This window comes from Rana temporaria, chromosome 11 (assembly GCF_905171775.1).
Source record: "Rana temporaria chromosome 11, aRanTem1.1, whole genome shotgun sequence".
In the NCBI taxonomy this organism is placed as follows: Eukaryota; Metazoa; Chordata; class Amphibia; order Anura; family Ranidae; genus Rana; species Rana temporaria.
In genome coordinates this window covers 112,310,692-112,333,647 of record NC_053499.1, presented here as the reverse complement: position 1 = coordinate 112,333,647, position 22,956 = coordinate 112,310,692, and the positions used below count along the sequence as shown (strand labels likewise).

The window sequence follows — 22,956 nt, the reverse complement described above, 5'->3', positions numbered from 1 at the left end:
TGTGGGAAAGAGTGCAGTAAATCTAAAATGTGTGAGCACTAGGGTATCATCCTGATGTAGTAGCAAAAGAACTGAGTATTTTGGGACTTTAAATATACCCCAGTGTGCACACTTGCCATGCAAAAAGAAAAAGTATCCTACAGTTTGTATAAAAAATTTTTTTTTATTATATACAATATAATAATGCATATTATTATAGTCTGTGAAATACATTACAGAGATAAACACATTAAAAATTCTGAGGCGGTCAACACGTTTCGCAGATCATCCACTTCATCGGGACCAACAGAATTGGATGTATTAAAAACCAGTAAATCAAAGACGGTTAAAAACAAATCCTCAAATATAAGAGAGGAACAGATGAAACTTTAATCAGTGTCCTAGTGGGACCTCTCTGACCAAAGTAGGTAGGTATGAATCAAGGTTAGATGAACCAATGACATCCAATTATGGGTGAGCTAGAGAATACCTTGTGCAGAGATCAGAGGTCTCACCCCTCCTTCCAGGGCTCGCAGATGATCTGTGAAACGCATAGACCGTCTCAGAAGATTTAATGCACTCATCTCTGTAATGTTTTTCACAGACAACAATATTTGTTTTTATATTGTATATAATAAAAAATGTTTTATACAAACTGTATGATATAGAATAATGGTAAGTGTGCACACTGGGATATATTTAAAGTCCTAAAATACTCTGCCCTTTTTGCTAGAATCAGAAGACAAATTTCAACGGCTTACTTGACAGACAGCTCACAGGACATCAGTTTAAAACTCATCGAAGTATGTAATATTTAGTTTCAACTGCAAAGAGAAAATTTTGAGGTGCAAGCTTGACAGGTCCAGTGGCTGTAAGAAAGCCATAGCTAAGATGGCAAAATGAGAAAAACATTTTATGCCTAGACCTTGAAGCATGGACAGTGGGCTACTGAAGACTGGAAGGTCTTCTGGACCAATGAATCAAAATTTTAGATCTTTGGTTCATCACACACTGTTTTTGTATGCTGTTGAATAGAAGAAAGGATGGTTCCTTGGTGGGACACCAACTGTCAAACATGCAGGAGAAAGCGTGATGGTATGGGGCTTTTTTTGCTAGGTTCAGAGTCTGAGACTCTGGATCCTACTACCACAGCTTTTTGCAGAGCCGTGCAATACCCTTTTTAATACGCCTAGTTAGTCCGGGGGTCCAATCTACAGCAAGATAATGACCTAAAGCATACCTCCAGGCTGTCAGAACTACCTTTTAGAAAAAAAAACATAGGCTTCAAATCATTGAATGGCCAGCACAGTCTCCAGACTTAAAGTATTTGTAAAGGCAAATTTATCTTTTCGTTCAAATAACAAACATATCAAACTTACCTGCTCTGTACAACAGTTTTGCACAGTCCTCCTGGATTTCCTCTTCTTGGCTCACCTGCCAGTGCTATGGGCCAATAAGAGAGCACGGCCCAGCCCCCCACTCCCTACTTACTGGCTGTGATTGACCGCAGCGCGAGCCAATGGATTCTCTGCTGCTTCTCAGCCAATAAGGAGGGAGAGACCCAGTAGAATCTCAGCTGTCGTACACATCTCTGGATCAGAATCCGGCTCAAGTAAGTATTAGAGTGGGTGCTGAGATGGGATCTGCATACTGAAGGTTTTTCACGTTCCTACAAAAATTATCTAAACCATATTACATTTTTGTTGTAGAAAGAATGCCATGAATATTTTCAACTGGTATATCTGCAAAAGGTGGCTACTTTGAGTCAAAAATGTAGCTAGCTTACTTTTTTTGTTTTTAAATATTTTTTTTTTATTGTTCATTCCTTGTATGCTTTATTACCTTGAGACATTAAACTGTGTACATTTAAATAAAACCTAGTAAAATGGGTGTGTCCTAAAACTTTTGACCGGTGGTATGTTTAAGAAATGTTTTCTTTGCTTATTTTTGGTTTACCTGTAAAATTATCTGTCTGTGTTGTATCGGGAGGAGTTATGTATGGACAGGAAGCCTGCTTTTTTTTTTTTTGGCCAGTGTCAATTCACCTACAGGTGACAGGTACGTATAACCTTTAGAACCACTTTAAGAAATATTTGGGCAGTATTGTTACATAGTAGGTGAGGTTGGAAAAAAGACTCCAACCTGTGTGTGTGTGATTATATGTCAGTATTACATTGTATATCCCTGTATGTTGTGGTTGTTCAGGTGCCTATCTAATATTTTTTTGCAATTATCAATGCCCCCAACTGAAACTACCGCCTGTGGAATGGAATGCCACATCCTTGCCACTCTTACAGTAAAGAACCCTGGATGTAAACCCACTATCATCCTTTCTAAACTACTGCCACAGTGCTGATCTATAAGGATATAGATGCCTCCTGCATGTATCCTTACCTGTCAAATGTTTCCCCTCTGTCTGTTATAAGAACTGAACAACTGCAGATTCTGTAGGTGGATCTGTTGTCTGGAGCTCTGTGGGTGCAGTCGTGATGTCAGTAGACTCCACGCCCTCCTCTACACTCCCCTTGTCAACATGCATTTTTTCCTGTGTATTCCTTACACTAAATTCTGCTTTGATCACGAACATCCAGTCAAAATCCAGAAAATTAACCACATGACTTCAGAAAAGGAGTGTGTGTCGGAATTAAAAAATAATGCCTGTCTCCAGGCTAGTGCATGAGATATGGTAAATAGCCTGTCATTCACAGCAAGGGGGTGGAACGGACTAAGGTTTTTCTCTGTAAGTCCATTTATTTCACTGAACAATAAAGGAGGATTGCTCAGAGCTAGATTAACTCTGTGTGGCAAGACTGGGCACAGATGATAGCAAATCTTATACTGTACATTGTACAAAAAAACTAAATTCGAGTTTACATCCACTTTAACCCATTTGTTATGAATATGAAGAAACCCAGTGTCCTATGATGTACTCCAAGTAAAGGATTTTGCAGGTAAACCAAAAATCCTAATATTCCAGGGATACCTTTTTTTAAATTCATGTGATTCTGTAATTTTAATGCAGAAATTAACTATTATGATAGTGTGTTAAAGACAAATTATCGTGATATTTATGTGCGAGAGTAATTATTTTTTTATTTTTTTCATGGTTATAAAAATTGAGTCAAGTTAAGCCCTTTCTGTAAACATTCATCTCTATTTTACAGAATATTACTGATGCCATTGGTCGGGCAACTGCTGATTCTCTTCAAATACCAATTCAGACTGCATACCGAGAAGCTTTTCAGAGCATTGTCCTTCCAGCTTTTGAGAAAGGGTGTCAGTCTATGTTTCAGCAGATAAATGGCAGCTTCAGACAAGGGACTCAAGAATGTAAGAAGCCTTTAATGTTCATTTTTAGGGCTGAAATTTTGTGTTGAATGTCACCTAATGGATAAGTGTTGCTTTTTCACTTTGCCCATCTTTTCCTAAACTTTGATGACTCTGAATATTTTCCTTTAACAAAATGTGAATATTTTCTTCACATTTATATGTTAAATATAAGTAGAAATGTAAAGTTGTATTACCTGATGCAACTGTCTAGAGAAGGAAATGGTTTAAGTCTAGACTCTAGAGGCAACCATATATAAATTGTATTTTTTAATTTAAAATGGTTTTGACTGCATATCAGCTGGTTAAAATGGTACAGCCACAGCGAGCCCCCATCATAATGACTATTAAGCTGGCCTACATGATTTCTGTTTTGTTTTTTTCAGCCAGATTGGCTTTGTCAATAGACTGGTTGAAAGTGAAAATATTACAAAATTGGCTAGTGTATGCACAGTGGTAGAACTGTCCATTGGTACAGGTTGGCGTTCTCCGATGCCTTCATGTACATTATCTTCCAATCACCACTCCACTCTTCGGTAATTGTACTGTGGAAAATGTATTTTAATAACAAAGGCGGCTTGGGAATCGAAATGGCTATACTTTTTGGAGGGTCTAGTAAAGATAGGGGTTAAACCTTTTTAGCATCGAAGGAGTTACAAAACATTGTGAACCTGTGGCCAGGATATGCTGATAATCGCATATTTCTAAGTTGAAATGAATCACCTATCCGTTAGACTACTTTTTCTAACAGGATGAGGTTACCCTGTCTTCCCCTTGACACAACAGGGCAGTGAGTTTGCAATGCTTCAGAACTCTTGGAGTTGACAAGTGTCCTGGGCAATACGAAATTGATCCACAAGATCCAGAACACCCTGCTCAACCAAATCCCCTGTGTTACAGGTACCCTTTCTTGTTCCACCTCAACTGTTGGTGGCTGTATAGTAAGAGAGTCTCTCTCATACAGTGACATAAATACTAGTCTAATTGAAATTTTGCGATGTCCTCTCTAATTCAAAAGATAACAGCGTTTTCCCTGCTGAGGAAAAGGTGTTACAGCAGGGATCACGTCCAGGGGCGGACTGACAGTTCATGGGGCCCCCGGGCAAAAGGAGATCATGGGGCCCCCTGTGTCTCCGCCCATGTGTCCCCGCCCACGTTAAAGCTACATTCACACAAAGTCCCACCTACATATTGCACTGCCCACATTGCAGGCGTTCAAAGAATTTGTCTACACACTGTTCAAAATAAATGTTTATTATAGGAATTAAAACATTCTTCCCACTGATCACCAATGTAAGGAACATTCTTCCCACTGATCACCAATGTAAGGGACATTCTTCCCACTGATCACCAATGTAAGGGACATTCTTCTCACTGATCACCAATGTAAGGGACATTCTTCCCACTGATCACCAATGTAAGGGACATTCTTCCCACTGATCACCAATGTAAGGGACATTCTTCTCACTGATCACCAATGTAAGGGACATTCTTCCCACTGATCACCAATGTAAGGGACATTCTTCCCACTGATCACCAATGTAAGGAACATTCATCACACTGATCACCAATGTAAGGGACATTCTTCTCACTGATCACCAATGTAAGGAACATTCTTCTCACTGATCACCAATGTAAGGGACATTCTTCTCACTGATCACCAATGTAAGGGACATTCTTCCCACTGATCACCAATGTAAGGGACATTCTTCTCACTGATCACCAATGTAAGGGACATTCTTCTCACTGATCACCAATGTAAGGGACATTCTTCTCACTGATCACCAATGTAAGGGACATTCTTCTCACTGACCACCAACGTAAGGAATATATATAGGGAATAACACTCACTTAGGCTGGATTCACACCTATGGCATTTTTAGTGCTTTTTGCATTTTGCAGATTTGCACTACAGAACGTGTTCCATAGGAAACCATGTTAAATGGATTGTTGTGCAAATCTGCAAAATGCATATAAAATGCCATAGGTGTGAATCAGCTTTAGTCCAGGTTCGCACTGACAGCGGGAATGAAATTGTGCGAGACAGTTCAGCTAAACTCGCATGATTTCATACCCGCATATCAGTGCGAATTTGGCGGGTGATTTCAGAGACATTTGTGAGGGTTGCTGCACAGATGTCTATGGAAATTGCACCAAGAAGTCGCCAAAAGTTGTACAGAAACTACTTTTGGGAATCGGCGCCACAAATGGGGCATCGCACCGATTCGATTAGTGCCATTGCCATGCGATTTGACATGTCAAATCGCATGGTAAATTGCTTCAATGTGAACCAGGTCTAAGTGCTATTCCCTATATATAACACTGATATCTATACACTGAGTGGCATTCAGTGTACCAGATATCAGTGTGCAGGGGCGGATTGACCAGTCAGTCGGTAACTGCCCGAGGGCACCGTGGTGGCAGGGCCCGGGCCGGCTCAGTCCGCCACTGGAGGTGCCCGCAACAGTGGCAGCTTATCATACACAATAAAAAAAACTGAGTCTAGGAGCTGTGGTGGCTCAACGCGATTGGCACTGCGCTGACAAGCCATTCACCTCTGCAGCTAGAGGTTCGGATCCCGGTCTCGGCTTCATGTGAATTGAGTTTGGTGGTCTCAGCCTGGCTCCCGGTGGGTGTGCTATGCAAGGTAAGCCTGTGCTTAGTACCCCCCTCCCACAAAAACCACCACACCTACACACGCACTCTAAATTGGGTTAACACACTCACATTGACCATGCGGTCTCTAAAAGAGAGGCGAAGGACTAATGGGGCTGGTTGAGCGGGCTAATCCTCTCACTCCCTTATAGGGAGTCCCTCTGCCCCGTTGGGCTTCAAAGCGGAGCAGGTAGGGTGGGCTGTGTGGGAGGACCCCCTCACACACCCGCCATTGCCACCCGGGGCATGGAGAAAGGTGGCAGATTGCCTCTGGGGGAGGCCTGCCTACTCCCAACTCCTGCAGTCCGGCTCCTCTCTCGAGTACACGCACAAAAATACACTTTAAAAAAAAAAAAAAAAAAAAAAAAAAACTGAGTCTGTACCCCCGAGAAAGCAGTGCCTTGAACCATTAAATCCTGCTAGCTAGGTTGATGTGGCTGTTGTATATGAGGGGGTCGGAAGGTATGAGCTGGCCGGTGTCCTGACGATATGGTTCCTCTATCTGATAGTTTCCGACCTCAACTGTGCATGCTCAGTCAGAGTCTACGGAAATCTCTGAGGCTGAACAGCTGTTTGTCCGCTGTAAATGGAGCATGCGCAATGCGCTCGCTCCCGACCCGATGCTTGGGGCTGGTTATACACGGCTCCTCCACTCGATGGCCAGTGCTTTTGTCAAAGGGGTGGATGTCATATTGAGAATATCAACAAACTGGGGGTGTGTGTAACCAGCACCAAGCATTGGGTTGGGAGCGAGCGCAGTGTTCATTGCATATGCTCTGTTTACAGCTAACAAACAGCTCTTTGGCTTGGAGATTTTCGTAGCCTCCAACTGCGCAAGTGCAGCGCCTGCGCAGTCGAGGTGGGAACCTATCCGATAGGGCAACCATCTTGACAAGACACCGGGATGGATGGCTCAACATGTGCACTAGTGAATAGCCCCTGACATGACCTGCTACCTGGTAAATAAGCACAGACACAGCACAGGACAAGAAGGTAAAGAAACAATCAGCATGGGCATGGCTCTTATAACACAGATTAGACACTGTCAAGGTAACTGCAATCACAGGGCTTTCATTACTTATCACACTGACCTGCTAATCTGCACACAACACAAGGCAGGTCATTGTGAATGCCATTCGTTCCTGTGTCTGTGCAATTCAGTGTGCTCTGCCTCTCCAGTCCAGCAGCAGCAGCTCCTTCACATGCAGTCCTCCGAGGCAGTGACTTATGGCCCCGCCCCCTTAGCTGAATTCCACAGGGGAGAGAGGTGGCCGGAGCGCCTGTCACAGTGTCACTGTACATCCCCACACGCACGGCTCTGATGAGCCATCCATCCTGGGAAGCTCATAACTCCCGAGCGAGCCTCTTATACAAGGCATCTCGGGGGTACAGAGTATAGACTACATTTTTTTTAATTGTGTGCTGCCGCTGCTGCGGGCACCTCCAGGGACGGACTGAGCCAGCCCGGGCCCCCCCCACCACGGGGCCCTCGGGCAATGACCGAATGACCGAATGGTCAGTCCGCCCCTGATCACGTCATATCCACCTCTCTCTGCAGGTAAAGGAAACTACAGTTCCTATCAACCACAAGAAATTGTATTGAATGTGAAATAAGTAAACTAGGCCTGTACATTAATGAATTTTTTTTTTGTCTGAGGGTAGACACCTGTAGTTACACCCCTTATACCAAAAAATAAATGTATTTAAAAAAGAGGGAAAGGATGGGACTATGGCGGTGCTTACTCACATAATAATGGAAACCAAACAGCAGTAGGTAAAAGGTATATATGAATTATCTTTAATTATACAAAAGGTTAAAAATGAGTAACAAGTCACAAACGGTGGTTTAGTATGGAAAAATCCAAAGTGGTGGTTATATGTGGAGGAAAACAAGAAAACTGACTTTACAAACATAAAAAATAAAAGCAAAAGTAAATTGACAATGCAGATAACAAATAACAGGAATACCCTTGTTGACAAATCCACCAGAGACCCTATTGGTTTATTAAGAGAGTTACACTTACGATTTCCATAGTATAAGCAGACATTTAAAGCAAACCCCTTGAACCCTGCAATAGGTACTGACGTACAACCACGTACAAGCGACAGGGCGTGTAATTCACGCCACAGTTGCGAAGCAAAGTATCCAGGTGGTGTGTGTGCATGCCAGCTAAGGGGGAGGAGAGAGGGCAGTAAAAATGCAACTCAGCTGTGGGCTTTTACCACCCTTCAACCCAGGGGCGGACATTGGCTGCCGGTAGTTCCACAGTAACATAGAAGAATTAAAAGTGCCTCCAATAGTGCAGTATCTGGGGGATTAATAACAGAGCCTCATCGCCCCGGCTAATATGCAACTCACATGTATTTAAAAAGTTAATAGCATTGATACAGAATCCATAAGACAAATCTCACTTGTTGTGAAAGGTTCCACCGCCAGACTCCACCTCTACTAGTTACACCACCTATCTCGTGGCTTCATCTAAATCAGGGGTGTCTGTAAGATTAGATGTCCAGCGCATCCCCCCCCCCCCCCCCGCTTACATTAGATGTCAAGAGCCACCCCACCATCACAAGTTGAGTCCCCCACTCTCCCTTTCATCACAGTGCATCCCCCTTTCCTTATGCTGCTGCTGGGAAGACGTTGGATGCATTGCTTGAAAGCAGAAAGTAGGGGTCTGGAGGAGGACTGGAGAGGTGCGAGGGCCAAATGAAATGGCCTGGAGGGCCGCATTCGGCCCGCGGGCCTTGTGTTTGCCACCTGTGATCTAGATGAATGACACGCTTCAGCGACCAGTTTGGAGCATCCCTGAAGGGAGAATTGCACTGTGTGCAAGGCGTGTTTGACCCCTTGCAGGGTCTTTTAAGGAGGAGAGCGAGCATTGCACGCGGTGGCGAGAGCACTATTGGTGTAAAAGTGTTTTGAAGTAAAGGAGGGGGAAAAACTTCACATCTCCCTGCATGCTAGTAGAAGATTTATCACCTATATGTCACTAATGGACTTGTTTTTTGAGTACTTTTATTTTTACTTATTTTGTGATAGTTTGTTCTGTTTATATGCAGCGCTGTCTCATTCACTTACTATATGACAGAGTCCCAGTGATTGGGAACAGTGATCTGTCATGTCCCTGGCAGCCCATCCCCCCTGCGGAACATGCTGAGGAAACATGCTTAACCCCTTGATCGCCCCCTAGTGTTAACCCCTTTACTACCAGTGTAATTTTTACATTGATCAGTGCATTTTTATAGAACTTATCAATGTAATGTCCTTGGTCCCCAAAAAGTGTCATTTGTCAAAAAGAGAAAACCCAAAAGAAAGGGGAAAAAAAGAAAAAAGGGGAGATCCCAGAATCTCTACAACTTTCTGGGGTCTTTTCACTATGGTCATCGGGGTGGGCGTCTTGGGCGTCCACCCCGGATATCACTTGGCTCAAAAGGAGTCGAGTGCCTAAAGCAAATTGCTATTTGAGCGCTATTCTATTGGGGGGAAGTAGTTGAATACCGATGTGGTGTGTGAGCCTCCGACATTCTCTGCTGACCTCGCTATATAATTTACCAAAAGAAAAAAAAAGGAAACTGTTAAAGCTATGGCTTTAATTTAAGTCCTATTGTGTTCTGCCTCATCTTCTTTGGGAATCATTAATTGGATTTAACCATAATAGAATTAACCCTTTAAGGGAGGAGGTTCTAACTATTTTATGTATAAAAAAAAAGGGGGGGGGGTCATGTTTCCCGCCCCATTTTCCCTCCCCCTTAATATTCCAACTCTCCCCAACACCTCTCTCTCACTCTTAATTTCCTTGTGTACCAAAAAAGAGAGGGAAAAAGGGGGGGGGGGGGTTATGATGCCTCATTCAGATGAATGACAAGGAAACAAAACAGGAAGCGCCACCTTTGTGCAATATGTCAGACAAAGTTTAATCTTTTAAAAGGAATGCATTTGCATACATAAGTAAAAACGGGCTCATCTGTGTATGCTGGTGCGGTGCGGTCTCAGGTACATCTGTATCCATGGGTCGGCAGGAGAATGGAGATGTTAGTCCTGTGGCCACAGGGAGATCAGCCAGGTCCAGCGTGGAATGCAGACCATGCCGTTACCGGAAGCGGAACCAAGGAGAGCACCAGAAGAAGGGTAGGACTAGAAACACCAGGCTGTATAAGAAACTGATGTCTCCGAGCGCGTAGCCTGGTCTTTCTAGTACCCGTATCCAAAGCACGCTACTAGAAACACCAGGCTGTATAAGAAACTGATGTCTCCGAGCGCGTAGCCTGGTCTTTCTAGTCCTACCCTTCTTCTGCTCTCATTTCTGCTTCCGGTGACATCATCGTCTGTGTTCCACGCTGGACCTGGCTGATCTCCCTGTGGCCACAGGACCGACATCTCCATTCCCCTGCCAACCCGTGGATCCAGATGCACCTGAGACTAGACTGCACTGTGCATCGGCATACACAGATGAGCCCGTTTTTACTTATGTGTTCAAGTGCTTTCCTTTTAAAGCTTACATTTTGTCAGACATAATGCACTTAGGTTGCGCTTCCTGTTTTGTTTCCCAAGTAGTCATGAATATGTGTCCTGTGATGTACTCCAAGAAGAGGCTTTTACAGGTAAACCAAAAATCCATAATGTGGTTTCTGCTTGTTGATGCTTACCATTTTTATTAATACAGTAGGTGAACGCGATATTGTGTCAATCTCGCTCCCTTTCTCGGCGAGATTGACCACCTACGAGCCCCATCGCGGGAGCCAGCGCCGAGCTGGCTTGCCGCGATGGAGACAGAGCCGTCATAGAAGCGACGGGAGATCCGACTTGGATTCCCGCCAATTCTACACGTGTGCGGCGTTTGTTATGAATCCTGAGGGGGAAGTCCCCGCCGGATTTTAAATAAAAATCCGGCATGGGTTCCCCCCTCAGGAGCATACCGGGCCCTTAGGTCTGTTATGGGTTGTAAGGAGAGCCCCCCTACGCCGAAAAAAAACGGCGTAGGGGGTCCCCCTACAATCCATACCAGACCCGTATCCAAAGCACGCTACCCGGCCGGCCAGGAAGGGAGTGGGGACGAGCGAGCACCCCCCCCCTCCTGAGCCGTACCAGGCTGCATGCCCTCAACATGGGGGGGTTGGGTGCTCTGGGGCAGGGGGGCGCACTGCGGCCCCCCCCCCACCTCAGAGCACCCTGTCCCCATGTTGATGAGGACAGGGCCCCTTCCCGACAAACCTGGCCGTTGGTTGTCGGGGTATGCGGGCGGGAGGCTTATCGGAATCTGGGAGCCCCCTTTAATAAGGGGGCCCCCAGATACCGGCCCCCCACCCTAAGTGAATGGATATGGGGTACATTGTACCCCTAACCATTCACCTGTAGGAAAAATGTCAAAGTTAATAAACACACCACACAAGGGTTTTTAAAATTTATTTTTCTGCTCCGGAGGCTCCCCCTGTCTTCTTTATTAGCTCTTTTACCAGGGGGAGCTTCTTCTTTGACGTCTTCGGGTGGGTGGGGGCCGCCGTCTGGTTCTCTTCCACCGCCAGGGGGGGTCGCGTGTGATACCTACCCACGTGGGTAGGTATCACATGGGTAGGTACCAGAGCATGATGGGATTGTGAGGTCTATATAAATCCGATGCAAGCCACGCACTTGTCATTTCAGCGAGAAGAGCCGGCGTGTCAACATCGGGAGAAGGAGAGAAGTGAAGAACATGACGTCACAGCACGGAAGAAGAACTCACAGCACGGAAGGAGAAGAAGACGTACAGCACGGAAGAAGGCACCGGACAGCGGGAGGAAGAACCGGGGTGCGCCGAGTCAACAGCGGAGAGCGACGAACATAGGAGACCCCCGGAGAGTTGAGAAGACCCGTCGGGATAGCGGAAGAAGAAGCCCCCCCGCCGATGACGCCGGAGGAAACCCGCCGGGGGGTGGGGGCTTTTTTAAAAGCGACCCCCCCAGCAGTGGAAGAGAACCAGACGAAGAAGCTCCCCCTGGTAAAAGAGCTAATAAAGAAGACAGGGGGAGCCTCCGGAGCAGAAAAATAAATTATTTTAAAAACCCTTGTGTGGTGTGTGTATTATTAAAGGGGGCTCCCAGATTCCGATAAGCCTCCCGCCCGCATACCCCGACAACCAACGGCCAGGGTTGTCGGGAAGGGGCCCTGTCCTCATCAACATGGGGACAGGGTGCTCTGAGGTGGGGGGGCCGCAGTGCGCCCCCCTGCCCCAGAGCACCCAACCCCCCCATGTTGAGGGCATGCAGCCTGGTGTACGGCTCAGGAGGGAGGGTGCGCTCGCTCGTCCCCACTCTTTTCCTGGCCGGCCGGGTAGCGTGCTTTGGATACGGGTCTGGTATGGATTGTAGGGGGACCCCTACGCCGTTTTTTTCGGCGTAGGGGGGCTCTCCTTACAACCCATAACAGACCTAAGGGCCCGGTATGCTCCTGAGGGGGGAACCCATGCCGGATTTTTATTTAAAATCCGGCGGGGACTTTCCCCTCAGGATTCATAACAAACGCCGCACACGTGTAGAATTGGCGGGAATCCAAGTCGGATCTCCCGTCGCTTCTATGACGCGCTTGCTGGGATGTGCTGTCACTATTCCAGTGAGTGCGAGATGTCGGCGAGATCTCGGCACCATGTCGCCGAGAATCAGCGCGATGCTGTCGTGCTAAAAACACAATATCACAAACACCTACTGTAATTGCTAATCCATAATCGTGGACTACATTTGTGCAATATTTTATACAATTACAGCCTATTTAATTCATTGTTGCTATAATGCTGATTTTTATTTTTTACACTTGTGACTCTTGCAGATATGCAGCAGTTGGAGACTCATCTTAAAAACAGAAAAGCAAATGAACAAGAAACATTTGAGCCTCTTTTTACACAACTTCAACAACTTATAGAATCACTTCAGGCAGCAACAGAACAACTGTCTACTAACTTGACCAGCAGTATGAGGTCAGAAGTCCAGCATCAGCTACATGTTGCTGTGGGAAAGTAAGTTTTACTTTAAAGGATTTAAACTATGAGCTGTTTGAATGCCTTTAATAATCCAGAGAAAATTTCTTATTCTCACACCTTTATTGGGGGACACAGTCTTTGGTGTTAGGTAGTATCCAGTCTCATAGCAGGGTGGTCAGTGGTTCATATTTGCCAGCTTTGGCAAATATGAGTGGTTCTATTGATTGAGCTTAGTGCTTGTTCCAGAGCCGATGCATACACTCAGCCTTGGCTCTAGATTCAGAGCTGTTCCAACACCACCAGCTTAAACTCTAAAACTGCTTCTGAAAGTTAAAACTTAAAAATGATTCAGAGACCTCTATTTAAATACAGCAGCTAAATAAAAGTTGCATGGCTGTTCACTATTTTTTTGAGAAAAAAATAAATCTTAAATCCCATGGGTACTTCAGTAGCACTCCTGTGGATCACCATAAAAATCCACTTTCATTGATTTTAAAATGTTTGACAAAAATCAGGTTTAGACACAATCGTTCCATTTTAATTGCACAGTACAGGACACAGGCATTGATATTCATAGGCCTTGGGTTATAGGCTGGTACTTTCAGATGATTAGGCACTGGCAAAACTTTTAAGGACACGCCCCCCTGATCCTTTATCTGTGACTGACTCCATCTGTCCTCTTCTTTTTTTTTTTTTTTTTCTAATCTCCTTTATGTGATTTGACACTGGCAAAGCTATTAACCATAACAGTTACCGCACACACTCACACCCTTTCTTCCTCAGGCCAATTATCAGCTTTTAGAACCTTTTATATTGTTTTCACACACACGGTCTTCCTTTGGTGGTATTAAATCGCCACTACTTTTTTTCACTAAATAAAATAGACAGAAAAAAAAAAAAAAATCTTATTTTGTTATACAATTTTGCAAAACAATAATCTACATTTATTTAGGACAAAATGTATACTGCTACATTTCTTTGATTAAAAATAACCCAAATCGGTGTATATTGGCCTGTAAGAAAGGTATAGAATCCACAAAACTATAGTATGCATATTTAAAAATGGATCAATTTTGATGTACTGACATCTTATTTCTTGAGGCCCGACAGGCCATATACCCACCAAATGACCCAATTTGGGAAAGTAGACAGTACAGGTTATTTAGTAAGAGACCTGGTGAGTTTTTTGAAGTTTGTAATTTGTTGGCATAATTGTTTAAAAAATGTAGTGTTTTTTTTGGTTACATACTGTCATCAGAGCAGTACAGTGTCATATTACTGATGTGGCAGTGATCAGGGACACTGGTTACAGTATGTAAACAAAATTAAAATTTCAATTTTTTCTTAGTTTTTTTACTACTTGTGCTTGGTCACAACGATCACATGATGCCAGCAGGAACCTCGTAGGCTAATCTGCCATCCTCTGTGTCCATGTGACATCCACCCAGGATGGCAGCGCTGTCATATTGGGCTAGGCGGAAAAACGGTTAAGGACGCACCCCCTGGGCAAACCCTTATATCCCTAACCCTCTTTTGTACTCAATTTTTTGCTATTGTCCGAAGATGGACCTCTTCAACCTTATGGAGAATTCACTTTTAGCTTCACTCCAGAAAGAACACATACTGTAGCTGCTGACTTTAAATAAAAGGAGACTCAGCCTGTCCCAAGAATCTAGCGCTGTATTGACCTGGTTGGTTCTTCGTTGGTCTTCCAGTCCCTGGCATGTTTAGAGTGTAGCCGTGACTTTTTGCAGCTTCACAGCTAACTTCCCACAGCGCATGCTTTAGCTGTTCTGTGTGAATGGTCCTGCAGCCTTCTGGGACATTTGATGTGTCCCAGAAGGCTGCAGGGAAGGAGGGAGCCTGAACTTCCACTCAGATTGCATAGGCAATCTGGGCAGAAGTGGGAACGGGTACCTGTCAAAACCAGGTACACGCTCGTAGAGATGAAAAGGCCCAGAGAAAACAAAAAAGTTTAATTTTTTTCAAAGCCATGTTTTGTTGTTTTCCAGAAAAATTGGAAACAAGTGTGGAATATGTTTTTACAATGATAAATATATCTATGCCATGGTATTTAAACTATATAACCTGAGGAGTTTAATGCAAGATTTATGAGACTTTGTGTCAAGTTTTAAAGGCTATCTCCACTTTCGTGGGGGGAAAAAAATAGCAAATAGCGTGTACAATTGCGACACAAGTCATATTGTGATTGAATGTTGATAAAAATGACATTACTATTTCGATCATTGATGGACACAGCACTTCCATTCTTGACCTTGGGTATATATCAGCACCTAAGCAGAAAAACGAAACAAAAAAAAACACAGCACCGCCCAGTTTTTTTTCTGCCTAGTCTAGGATAAGGACCTGGCTCCCTGCTTGAACCTGTGGTTCCTTTTTGTTTTATTTTTTTATTATTTTGTTCTCCTTAGTTTTGATCTGGATCTTAAATCAACTGCCGGGCTGGTTGACAGGCTGGATATCATAGATCCTTGTAGTCTCCCCAGCCTGGCCACCAAGCACGCGCAGAGCCGAGCTCCGCGCTGGGTCGGCCACGATTAGCCCCATCCTGGACCGGGCGGCCTGGGGGCTTGTTGCCTCACAGGGACACATATGACCAGGCACCTGACGTCTGGGTCACAGTGTCACTGTGGCCGACAGTCACTCCAATTAGGCATGAGGTGCATCTGTCTTGGGAGTGTGACCCGCAATCCCTGCTGAATGTGTGAATACATGGAAATACATGCTCCACCAGCCTGGTCCGGGCATTGTTTGAAGCAGCTCGGTACTCCCTGGGGTAGTAGGTTCTGGGGAATCCCCTCTCCCTCCCCCTTTTGCGCTGCCTGGCAGCCACTTGCTGGGTGCCCCTAGGTGGACATTTTGGCCCCTACCTGTCCTTTTGTGGGGTCCCCTCTGGGCGGTCTCTGTGTTCTCCAGGTGTGGGGCTGTCGTCATCCTCCGCATGTAGCAGCCTCCATTTGTTTGGGGCTGGGTGCCGCGGCCACGTTCCTATAGCCACAGCAGACATTTTCCCATGGTCTTTGGGCATTCCTGGATTTGTGCTCTGTCTGCGAAAGTGCGGCGTAGCGGCCATTTCCTTGTAGCCTCGGGGTGAGACTTGAGCTGGCCCTGTACATAGTTGGTCAGGTTGAAAAAAGACACAAGTCCAAGTTCAACCATAAAAAATAAAATAATAATATCGTACAATCACATATACCCAACTCTATACCCACAGTTGATCCAGAGGAAGGCAAAAAATTACAGCAAAGCATGCTCCAATTTGCTGCAGCAAGGGATAAAATTCCTTCCTGATCCCCCATGAGGAAATCGGATATTCCCCGGATCAACTTTACCTATAAATGTTAGTACCCAGTTATATTATGTACATTTACGAAAGTATCCAGGGCTTTCTTAAAGCACTTTACTGAGCTGGCCAGAACCACCTCTGCAGGGAGTCTATTCCACATTTTCACAGCTCTTACTGTGAAGAAACCTTTCCCCTATTTGGAGATGAAATCTCTTTTCCTCTAGACGTAAAGAGTGCCCCCCTTGTCCTCAGTGTTGACCGTAAAGTGAATAACAACACCAAGTTCACTATATGGACCACTTATATATTTGTACATGTTGATTATATCTCCTCTTCTCAAGAGTGAATAAGTTCAGTTCCTCTAATATTTTCCTCATAGCTGAGCTTCTCTCCCTCTCTCCCTCTCTCCCTCTCCCTCGAAACTGCAGCTTGGCATTGCATGCCATTATTGATCTACCAGGTTTTTTCCCTCCAATCTTCATCTTCCCCTGTCTTGTCGGCAGGCTTTGTTTGGGGCGGTGCAGGACTTGCTTCTTCTGGGGGTTATAGTTCCTGTACCAGTTTCGGGGTTCTACTCCAATCTTTTAATAGTTCCAGAGAAGAAAGGGGTTCATCCGATCCTGCATCTCAAAGCCCTCAATTGTTTTGTGAAGGTACAGAGGTTCAGGATGTTCGTTCTGTGGTGGCTGCGCTTTATTAAGGTCATTTCCTGGCCTCCCTCGACAGCGTACTTGCATGTCCCCATCTGTTTCAGGCACCAGCATTTCCTGCGCTTTGCGGTCTGGAGTCGCACTCAGTTTGTGGTACTTCCCTGTGGTCTGCCCTTGGCTCCCTCAGATCTTCAAGGTGATTGCACCAGTTCTGGTGTTGCTGAGACAGCAGGAGATCGCGGTCATGAGCTACCTGGACGATCTCCACCTGCAAGCGGCGTCGGCTACAGAACGGAGGTACAATGTGGTGATTGCCATGCAAGCCTTACAAGAGTTCTGCTGGGTGTTGAACCTCCAGAAGTCTGTGTTGCTTCCGGGCCAGCGCCTGGAATTCTTGGGGTTGATTCTGGACTCTGCGTGCGCAAGGGTTTTTCTTCTTCTGATCAAATTTCAGACCCTTCACTCTGCGGTGCAGTTGCTGCTGTCTCGCAAGTGGTCACCTCTGCGTTTTTGCATCAGGTTCTGGGCCTCATGGTATCCACCTTGGAGGCGGTCCTGTATGCCCAGTTTCACACTCGGGTCTTGCAGAGGGAGATCTTGTACAAATGGGACAAATCCCCTGCATTTTTGGATTGTCAGATCCACATGGGCCATCTGACCAGGGCCTTGATTCTTTGGTGGCTTCGGTCTGCGGCCCTACGGACCGGGAAGTCGTTTTGTTATGATTACTGCTTGGCACACTCTTGGCATTCTCTTGATGAGCTTCAAGAGGTAGTCACCTGGCGCAGCACCCCATCACTCTCCTTCTTGGTAAAATAGCCCTTACACAGCCTGGAGGTGTGTTTGGAGTCATTGTCCTGTTGAAAAATAAGTGATGGTCCAACCAAAAGCAAACCGGATGGAATAGCATGCCGCTGCAAGATGCTGTGGTAGCCATGCTGGTTCAGTATGCCTTTAATTTTGATTAAATCCCCAACAGTGTCACCAGAAAAGCACCCCCACACCATCACACCTCCTCCATGCTTCACGGTGGGAACCAGGCATGTAGAGTCCATCCGTTCACCTTTTCTGTGTCGCACAAAGACACGGGGGTTGGAACCAAAGATCTCAAGTTTGGACTCATCAGACCAAAGCACAGATTTCCACTGGTCTAATGTCCATTCCTTGTGTTCTTTAGCCCAAACAAGTCTCTTCTGCTTGTTGCCTTTCTTTAGCAGTGGTTTCCTAGCAGATATTCTACCATGAAGGCCTGATTCACACAGTCTCCTCTTACCAGTTCTAGAGATGTGTCTGCTGCAAAAGGTGGCTACTTTGAAGAACCTAGAATATGAAATATATTTTCAGTTTCACACTTTTTGGTTATGTATAATTCCACATGTGTTAATTCATAGTTTTGATGCCTTCAGTGTGACTCTACAATTTTCACATCTATATCTATATATATATATATATATATATATATATATATATATATATATATATATATATATATATATATATATATATATATTATATATATATATTATATATATATATTATATATATATATTATATATATATATATATATATATATATTTTTTTTTTTTTGGGGGGATATTTAATATAGCAAAAAGTAAAAAATATTGCTTTTTTTTCAAAATTGTTGCTCTTCTTTAAAGCAAAAAATAAAAACCGCAGAGGTGATCAAATGCCACCAAAAGAAAGCTCTATTTGTTGGGGAAAAAAATTATATAAAAATGTCATTTGGGTACAGTGTTGCATGACCGTGCAATTGTCATTCAAAATGGGACAGCGCTGAAAGCTGAAAAATGGCTTGGGCAGGAAGGGGGTGAAAGTGCCCTGTGTTGAGGTGGTTAAACAAATCATTGCAAGAGTTGATGGTCAGTGGAAACCATGGCTGAGTCAGACGCCTCACATTATTAGGATAGTTGCTTATCATAAAGACTATAATCCTTATTCTCTGATGTTATTGATTTTCACTAGGACTTGGATCTTCTGTTGGCTTCCATTTATAATTACTGACTCGACTAGTATTGTATCTTTTGTGGATTGTTGTTTTCGCACTCTCATGTAACTTTTGCTGATCATGACTGGGCTGTATGGCTTTTTGTAAATAAAATAATGTTATATGCTTGGATGCTTGCAGCTTGCTCTTATTACAGAAAATAATCCATTAGTGCTTTATCTTAAAGTCGATTTTGTTTCACAAGGCTTCCACTACTCTTACAATTAAAATACAGAGAAACAAGTATGTAGGTGAATGAATGACTTCCTCTCGAGCAACAGTCACTCACAATCCCATCAAAATTGTAGAAATAAAAGAGTTGGCATATATCGGGGGAAGAAAGCCGGTTCCTCTCCAAATAGAGGGATTTTTAATGTGAGGTGTGTTGCTCTTAGTATCAAAGGTAGGCGCACAAAACACAAGGTTTTTTGGTAGTATCAAAAATAGTTTAATTATATAAATATAAAATTTCAAATTTCATAAAATTATTAACATAATGAGATATACATGATCAAGACCACATTTTCATGAATCACAAATAAAGAAGAAAAGATTATTTTTAGAGGAAAAGTAGATGCGAGTTTGCCAACTAGTTTCGCACTAGATGTGCTTCGTCAGGGCTTGCATAATATTCCTGTTCCTTTATTACATGTAATGGTCTGTGTATGACATAGAGGTTCATCATTAATACAAGGATAATACAATAATTTAATATCTTAGATTTTGTAAATAAATATATAACACATATAAATACAAAAAAGGTACAAAAAAGGTATAATGCGCTTACCACTTCCGTTTAAAAGGCTCAGAGAACCAGGCAGAATAGAGACTGCCTAAGTATCAGCGAAGGAGAACTTGATGCAATCAGGAGATTGGCTAATACACTTCTAATCAGTGGAAGCCAGATCCACTTGATTTGGGCAGGTGCGGACAATGAAATGTTTGTGAGGAGTTCACCACAAGCAAGGATTTCTTCCTCCTTGCTTGTGGTGAACTCCTCACAAACATTTCATTGTCCGCACCTGCCCAAATCAAGTGGATCTGGCTTCCACTGATTAGAAGTGTATTAGCCAATCTCCTGATTGCATCAAGTTCTCCTTCGCTGATACTTAGGCAGTCTCTATTCTGCCTGGTTCTCTGAGCCTTTTAAACGGAAGTGGTAAGCGCATTATACCTTTTTTGTACCTTTTTTGTATTTATATGTGTTATATATTTATTTACAAAATCTAAGATATTAAATTATTGTATTATACTTGTATTAATGATGAATCTCTATGTCATACACAGACCATTACATGTAATAAAGGAACAGGAATATTATGCAAGCCCTGACGAAGCACATCTAGTGCGAAACTAGTTGGCAAACTCGCATCTACTTTTCCTCTAAAAATAATCTTTTCTTCTTTATTTGTGATTCATGAAAATGTGGTCTTGATCATGTATATCTCATTATGTTAATAATTTTATGAAATTTGAAATTTTATATTTATATAATTAAACTATTTTTGATACTACCAAAAAACCTTGTGTTTTGTGCGCCTACCTTTGATACTAAGAGCAACACACCTCACATTAAAAATCCCTATATTTGGAGAGGAACCGGCTTTCTTCCCCCGATATATGCCAACTCTTTTATTTCTACAATTAAAATACAGTAAAACCTTGGATTGCGAGCATTTTCCCATAAGAAATAATGAAAACGCAAATGATTTGTTCCATAACCATTTATTCACAAGTCCTTTAGTTTATAGTCTATATAAAAAGATTATAGCAATGTGATAGGTTGTGTAACCATAAAATGTCCATCCACAAATGGCAGCCTCCACAAGGGGTTTAGAAGCAAAATCCAGCATGAGCTACAGAGTATAAAAGAGAAGAGAGGCGCCTCCAAGTGTAGCAATATGGTTGCATTTTATGAAGGTACAACATTTAGCAACTTGCCTGGTTGATGATTAAAAGAGGCACATCTAAGTATGCAGGTACCTGGGGTAAAGCTGTCCACAAAGACCATACCCCACACTGCTGGCTCTCACTGCTGTCAGTCTGCAATCCTGATCGGAAAGACTAACCTGCAATAGAGCAATTGAAATGCGCGTGGAGCGCAGTGTGGAAGGGACAACGTCCACGGCGGTAAAGAGAATGGTCCATGTAGACAGCTTTACCCCAGATGCCTGCATACTTGGATGTGCCTGTATTAATCAACCATGTGAGTTGCTAAATGTTGTACCTTCATTATATAAAACCATATTGCTACACTTGGAGGCACCTCTCTTCTCTTTTTTATACTCATTTGGGACATGACACTACTTGCATATCAAGACTTATCAAGTAAATTTTATTTTTTTAAAAGTTACTCTCAAATCAAGGTTTTACGTACATTTAAAAAGGTATGGGTTTTTTTTTTTTTTTTTGCAGGTTTATACTTGGGTGCAAGGCTGCGGAACGATGCTGCATCTGTGCCCCGTCGTCTCTGCACTTAGAACCGAGCGATCGATCACCACCGATGGCTCGGTTCTCACAGCTCCCCGAGAGCTGCTGTCAATCAGGAGCTCTCCGCTCCTTCACGCTCACTGGAGCGCTGAGCTGTGGAGGGGCGGGGATCAGCCATCTCCGGCTCTCAGCGGGTCTCTGAGAGGATGAGACACATCAGACTGATTTCTGTGACTTCAGTCCGCTCTCTGCTGAAAACTGGTCACAGGAGTGCCAAACGAATTGCACTACTGTGATCCATAGAAGATGCCCTGCCAAAAGTTAGGATTGTGATCAGGTCCAGAGCATGACAAATTGTGGCTTTCTGTTCGTTAGAAGTGTTGTACCAGGATCATAATATATGTCTGCATGCTAGATTCTTTATTCTTTTTATTTTTGTTTTTGTTTTGAGTCTGCAATATACCCAGACAGTGGACAACCTTCTCTTCTTTCCAATGAGTCTCAACACATGCATGCCATACATTTTTTTTTTTTTTTTTTTTTTTTTTTTTTTTTAGTATGCATTAGATCTTTGGGGATTGCTTGCTGACCACCTGTCATATGTTGCAAGTGCGTAATAAGATTTAAAAAAACTAACAAAGTGGCAGCTTAAATGCTGGTGCCTAGTTTTGTCAAGGTCTGCTGATGTCTTATTATTTTTTTATTTATTTTTTTACAGTAGTTAACATATGAAAAATGATCAGCGAATACTTTATCACCTACACATGTTATACTTAAAAACACTGGCTTTATTTGCAGCATGCAGGACTCTATCTTAAACCATGTCCAAAGGATAATAAAGGAAGAAGTAAACCAGGCAATGAAAGAACAGCAAGCAGCCGTCACCTCAAGCATTATGCATGCAATGCGATCTGCTGCTGGAACACCAATACCATCCTCCCATTTTGACTTTCAATCACAACAGACGCACATATTGCAACTTCTACAACAAGGTCACCTAAATCAAGCTTTCCAGCAGGTATTTACTGTCTAATATGATCTTTATTCATCTTTATGCTCATTATAATAATTCTTGTATTGTATTAGTATAATTCGGACACAATGTAAATATAATTTAAGTATCATAGAATTGATAACTGCTTCCTATAATTTAATACAATCTATACTTTTCTAAAATGAACCCGTGGGCTCACCTTTACTTATAAGGGTACTCTGGCGATAGAATAGGGAGATAGGACATCACCAGCTCTTCAATCAAATGCGTATCGTAGACATGTTAATTGTGCAGTACAGGACACAGGCTTAGTAATTGGACACTGGCAAGCTTTTTAGGACACCATACCCCTCCCCCTATAACCCTACCCCAAAACCCAATCTGACAGCGCTTGAGCTATTTTGAAAAGAGTGGGAAAACATTTCACTCTCTAGATGTTCAAAGCTGGTAGTGATAAACCCAAGAATTGCAGCGAAAGGTGGTTCTACAAAGTATTTACTGGGGGGGGGAAGGGTGAATACACATTTTCACATATTTGTAAAAAAAAAATGTATATATATTTATAATTTTCCTTCCACTTCACAATTATGCGTCACTTTGTGTTGGTCTATCACATAACATCCTAATAAAAATTGTTTTTGGTTGTAACAATACTTTT

General features: G+C 43.3%; 1 protein-coding gene across 1 annotated transcript in view; it reads left to right on the top strand.

Annotated features, from left to right (window-relative positions):
- EDC4 (enhancer of mRNA decapping 4) overlaps nucleotides 1-22,956 on the top strand; it is a 223,359-nt gene that overhangs the window by 175,286 nt on the left and 25,117 nt on the right. The window contains exons 24-26 of the mRNA XM_040328833.1: nucleotides 3,144-3,309; nucleotides 12,761-12,947; nucleotides 22,103-22,322. Of these exons, the coding sequence (XP_040184767.1) occupies nucleotides 3,144-3,309; nucleotides 12,761-12,947; nucleotides 22,103-22,322 (573 nt within the window). The remainder of the gene's footprint in view (nucleotides 1-3,143; nucleotides 3,310-12,760; nucleotides 12,948-22,102; nucleotides 22,323-22,956) is intronic.